General features: G+C 31.3%; 1 protein-coding gene across 2 annotated transcripts in view; it reads right to left on the bottom strand.

Moving 5' to 3' along the window:
• Positions 1-1,094: 1,094 nt before the first annotated feature.
• Positions 1,095-6,000, bottom strand: part of LOC142339503 (putative helicase with zinc finger domain) — a 156,597-nt gene continuing 151,691 nt past the window's right edge. The window contains exon 4 of one of the 2 annotated variants that reach the window (XM_075389586.1): positions 1,095-1,735. In XM_075389586.1, coding sequence (XP_075245701.1) covers positions 1,229-1,735 — 507 coding nt within the window. In that variant the 3' untranslated portion in view covers positions 1,095-1,228. The remainder of the gene's footprint in view (positions 1,736-6,000) is intronic. The other variant, XM_075389584.1, reaches the window with a different exon arrangement.

The following is a 6,000-nucleotide window of genomic DNA, read 5'->3' as shown; positions in this document are numbered from 1 at the left end:
ATATATAATATTATATATATATATATATATATATATAAATTATAAATAAATGTATATATATATATATATATATATATATATATATGTATATATATAAATATATATAAATATAGATGAATCAAACTAGTTTAAGTTTGTTAATTTTATTTCATTTGAGGACCGACTTTTTTGGCAGAGACAGATATACGTTATGGAACATGAATCTTCGATGCTGAAATAAATATTGAAGTACTTCCACATCAAGTTTAAGATTCGTTTTTTGAGTGCGACTGGTTGAAAGAATTTAACATTTGAATCAATGATATTTGCTCTATATGTGTTATGATAGAAAAAATTTGACCACTGAACAAAAATTAATGTTTCCTATCTGGAAATTAGATACTCAATTTTTCCAGCACTTAATTTTTTTATTTGATGGTTTCATGTTATCGATACTGGGACTTTTCGTTGAAAAAATTTTCCTTTCGTGTTATTTTTTGTTCCCGCAACAGATTCTCACTAAGCAACAGTTCCGGTTGCTTGAAAGCACAGTACAATTTAATACGCATTACGTTTTTAGTAATTAGTTTATGGTTGTAACGGCTTTGAAAAATTTTATCTGCAAAATAACCCTGATTTCATTGATTCATTGATTTCAACTAATTCAAAGATTTGAGTTGATAGGTATCGATTTTTATAATCTTTACTTAAATTGTTTTGGGAAAAAATGTCAAGTCAAATTGAATGCATATTAATGTTCAAACGTGACCCAATTCAACATTCATAACTTTGAGTTGATAGAACATCAGTTTTGTAGTTCTATCATACCGGGTCAATGATTTCGCAGAGAAATAATGTAAAATTTGCGATGCGGTATATACCGCTGAAAATCAATATGTTTCACCGCAAGGCGTCCCGTCCCCAATGTCGGATCAGAATTAGATGACAGTTGGGTGCAGCAGCATGGTCACTTTGCTCAATACACTATGGCAATATGAGGCCACTTTCGTTCAATTCAATTTATCCACTTGGATGAGCTTACATGCTAAATATTTGTTACTCAGAACTGTCTCCGTGAATTAGAACAACCTAAGGTTCCGTATATAAGTTTTGTTGTTAATTGTACATAATTTTAATCCTTTTGGTTATAACAAAGAAACAATTAGGGAATTTGAGTTTAAAATAGAAAATAAATTTTTTATAAACAGATGATAGTTTCAATGCAGGGATCTAATTGTGTCTTTTGTTTTCAGGTTAGTTGAAGCTCATTGAGCCCATGTAATAGGCTAATTTTTGCTGTTTGTTCCTCTAGATTCTGCTCTGAAGTCTTCCTAGCCAGAGGCTGGTCCAGTCTGTCTGCAATAATACTTCTCATATAACTGATTCGAGTACTCAGCTTCTGATAGTTGTCATTCACAAGTGAATTCTGTGTGATAGTAAGTTCAATGAACTTTGCCCACATTTTGTAACAGTCTTTGTCAAAATCCTTACAGATCAAAAGAGCAGTTGCATCGCCCACAACAAACACGGCAGAAATAGCCCGGGTGATTGCTGTGCAGACTAGTTTCAAGTCAGAAAGGAAGCCCAGGTCGTTATCCCTCTTAGAAGTGTCAGTGATGGTGTCCATGACAGTTTTGCAGTCAGTGACGATAGAGACAATCAACACTCTGTATTGACGACCCTGGATATTCCTAACTGTGTCCACATCAATAAGAGACATGTCCACTTCATTCTCCCACAGAGCTTCCTTTATAGCCTGAATAAAAATTTCAAACCTTAATACAAACCGCCATTGGTGATTTAGTTGCTCGTCGAAGAATGTTTTAAATATATTTTTGATCTAATTATTTTTCTGCTTCATCAACGCATCACACTTCAAAGCATACATTGAAATTAAGCGAATTTATTACCGTATTCCACAATAGCTGTCAACAGCGTGTTATAGTTACAAATAATTGAACGAAAGTTTAGCCTTTGAATAATTGCATTAAAAACTTTACTAAGTGCGGCTTTTAAATTGTATCCCCAATAATTAAGACAATTCAGGAAATAAATTTCAGTATTAATTTGCAACTGTTGCCCACAAAGGCCCCAAAGAATAGGTTTTTGCGGTAAAAGTGTATCTTTTGCAGGGCAGCGCAGATTGCGTTCTCTACAAAGAGTTAGTGTTAACCTTCAAACCATAAAGAGGCTGCTATTGATTTTTTCAAATTGTTTTAATTTGGCCAAAATAAGTGAAGAGAAAGAGTATTTTAATTGTTCGCCAAATTTTATTGTTCCGACCCGACTTGTAGGGGAGGAACTATATACTCAAATGGGTTTTTTTTTGTTCAGTCAATTTTGGCCGATCGATATATTCATCGCAGAGATATGTGAGTGGTATTATTAGAAAACTAATCCAGCGTAGAATTGAAAATTAAAAAGATTTTTTTGATTTTCGTTTTTTTCGAGGAGTTATCGAGGATTGAAGTTTTGTGTGAATATGGGATATTTGTTCACTTTTAGTGTGATTTTTCTTCAAATTAAGATATTTTCTATAAAAATTATTTTTCAAACTTAAATTTCTTGCCAAAAAATGAACCAATGTTGGGTTCCTAATAGACTCAAGGCGATAAAAAAAGACTATTTCTGGTCTCATAGGGAGCTTCATTATAAAAAAAATCGAAATCTATTTGAGAGCTCTTTTTTAATAAAAATTTTCAAGTTTTTTTGCTTTCGTGAGTCACCTAGAGACAAGTCACTTTTCATATCAAGGTTCATTTAATGACAAAATTCCTTTAGAGTCAAATGAAGCCCAATGAACAAAGAAAATTGTTTTCAAGGAATTGCTCATGTTTATTTTTTGAAACTCGACTCTGAGTTTTCGTAACTTTAAATGAAATTGTGAATTTCTTTTTGAGGTTTTACTAATTTTTGGAATCTTATAGCATAGCCACATTGACTAACAGTGCAACATGATCCGTAACGAGATTTAAGAAAACATATTTAGTGCTTTGAGTGAACAGCTAATGGCTGTTAAGACTTAAAAAAAAAATAATTTTTTCGAACATTAATCAATCATAAACTTATTATGAACTGTAAGTCAGTCTCTGTGATGACAGCACCCTCTTCCGTCTTGCGGTAACCAAATTTGATCTAGCTGGAGGTTTTATACTCTAACTTTCAGTAATATTAGTAAAATAACTTCAATGACACAAGATTTCAAAAAGATTTTTTGAATATTTCCGTATTATTGGTTATTTTTGAATTTTTATCACATTATCCTAAAGTTGACAGCTCCTCTTGACTTAAAGAAGACGTTCAGTGGATCACAGATGAGGTTTTCAGAGAAAATTTATGGTCTCAAATGGCTTCGACTTTTTCTTCTCGCGCTTCTCTACTGAATTTTTGGTTTTTACCTGATTTTGTTGTTGTTTTCATAGCCATAAGACTTGTTGTGATATGTTATTGATCACCTATCATGACAAACTTCCCCATACTCCTATTGAAGCTTATTTGAGCGTATTCATTGATTTCCGTAGAAATTTATTGAATTTAACGGCTGTTAAGAATAAAAAAAAATAATTTTTCGAAAATTTTATTGAACATTAACCAATCATAAATTTTTCGTGAACTGTTAGTCAGTGTCAGTATTGACAGAACCCATTTGCTTTTTACTGCCACTAAAACGAATCTCGTTAGCTGTTTTATCTTCTAACTATTGATTGTATGACTTCAAGAACACAAGACTTCAAAAATTTGAAAAAAATGGATATTTTCGTATTATTGGTTACTTTTGAACTCTTATCACATTATCCAAATATGATACACATTATCCAAATATTAGTCTCATCCCATTGGCTTAGAAAAAACATTCAGTGGATCACAGATAAAGTTTTCAGAGAAAAACTAATGGTTGAAATGGCTTCGAAATTTTCTTCTCGTACTTTACCGAATTTTTGTTTTCGCCTGTTTTTGTTTTTGTTTTCATAGTCTTAAGACTTATTGTGATCTTCTATTGATTATTATTGCATGACAAACATCTTTTTTTCTTGCCATCGAGATATTTATTAGCTTAGGTATTGACCTCCGTTAAAAGCATTTCAATTTAATGGCTGTTAAGACTTTAGAAAAAAAAATTATTCAAATTTTTTTTTGAACATTAATGATTCTAAGCTTTTTTCATGGACTGTTAGTCAGTCTTAGTACTTACAGGATCCCTTTTTATCTCTAGTGCAGCTAAATTTAATCTGGTTAGCGTTTTCATCGTCTAAATATTAGTTTAAAACTTCAATGCCACGAGATTTCATACTTTTTTAAAAAAAATTTCGGGTACTTTTTCTTATTTTTGAAATCTTATCGCATTATCCTATTACTGATAGTTCCCATTGGTTTAGGGAAGACGTTCAAGGGAGCATAGATAAAATTTTCAGAGAGGAGTTTATGATTTAATTGGCTCCGACACTTTCCTCTGGCACTCTTTTTTCTGATTTTTTAGTTTTTGCCTGTTTTGTTGTTGTTTTCATCGTCTTAAGACTTATTGTGATCTCTTAGTGTTTATCTATGAATGACAAACATCTTTTTTCTGCCCTCGTGTTATTTCTGAGCGTAGTTATTAACCTCCGTTAAAAGATTTTGGGATTAATGGCTGTCAAGACTTACAAATTAGTTTTTCGGAATTCTTTTCGAACATAAAACAATCCTAAACATTTTTTTCGTGAAATCTCTGAAGTCCTAGTACTTTCGGGATTGCGATTTATTTCTAATGCAGCCAAAAATAATCTGGTTAGCGGTTTTATCTTCTACCCATTAGTTTCAAAAACTCAAAGCCACTAGTCTTCTTTTTTTCAGTTTTCGGCTACTTTTTCTTAATTTTGGATCCTTTTGAAATTTTTTTACATTGTCCTAACACTAATAGCTCCCATTGATTTACGAAAGACGTTCAACGGATCAAATATCGAGTTTCCAGAGAAGAACTTACGATTTAAATTGCTTCGACACTTTCTTCTGGCACTTTTCTGCTGAACTTTTGGTTGTTGCCTGTCTTTGTTGTTCTTTTCATCCTCAAAAACTTATTATAGGAATTTATTGACCATATATGAACAGTAAACCAACTTTTGTTCTTATGTAGACGTAACTTAGTGTATTTAGTGGATTCCGTTGAAAGCTAATGAAATTCATGGCGTTGATACTACGAGTTTACAAAAAAAACTTCGTGGTTCTGATGTATTTGTTCATATTTGATTTCTTGAAATTATTTTGAAAAAAAGAAAACTCAATGCTATTAAAAAATTAATTGAACATAGAAAAGTTTTTAGTGAAAAGTTAATATTTTAATGCGTTCGAGACATTTCTCGCTCAATTTTTTTCTTGAAATTCATGTTTTTGCCTGTTTTTGTTCCTAAGGTAGCCGTAATTTGCTGAAAAGTCTATTAAGCGCGTAACTGAGGATTGAATTATTGATTTTAGTCAGTTTATAGCGATTAGTCTTAAAGTTTATGATATACATTTTCAAACCTTTTTTCAAACTTTTCAGTTTTTGTTGTTCTTTTCGTCAACTTGTAACTTATTTTCATCAATGAGAAGTCACATCCAATTTCTTGTATTTCTCAAAATAACATATCTAAAGATTTTTTTGTCACCGACGATTTGTTTGTTGGACAAAAAGCGTTTTTGTAAACGTTTTTTGAGTGGGCATTTTTTGCGTTTCTTTTTCTCTTCTTTCAGATCGATCGCGTAGTATCAGATCCCAATGATTTACAAATGTGGCCCAAATATACTTATTTAATCTCTCAGTATAAATCTTGCAGCTGAGTTAGTAGAAATAAGAAATGAATTAAAAATACATAATATTCAGATATTAGCTAATGATTTTAATGGTAGTAAAAGTTTGTGTTTTCGCAAATCGTTTGTTATTTTTAAGTTTTTCTTTAGTTCGTTTCTAAGGCTTAGTCTACATAGTTTATCCAGTATTTTTAGGTAAAATCTAATGATTTTTATGATTTTTGAATTTTCTTGGTTTAAAAAGTTTTGATTAATTTT

Source organism: Convolutriloba macropyga, chromosome 5, assembly GCF_964194025.1.
Source record: "Convolutriloba macropyga chromosome 5, txConMacr16.3, whole genome shotgun sequence".
Classification (NCBI taxonomy): Eukaryota; Metazoa; Xenacoelomorpha; order Acoela; family Convolutidae; genus Convolutriloba; species Convolutriloba macropyga.
Note: the sequence above shows the minus strand (reverse complement) of the source record. Positions and strands in the feature narration are given on the sequence as shown.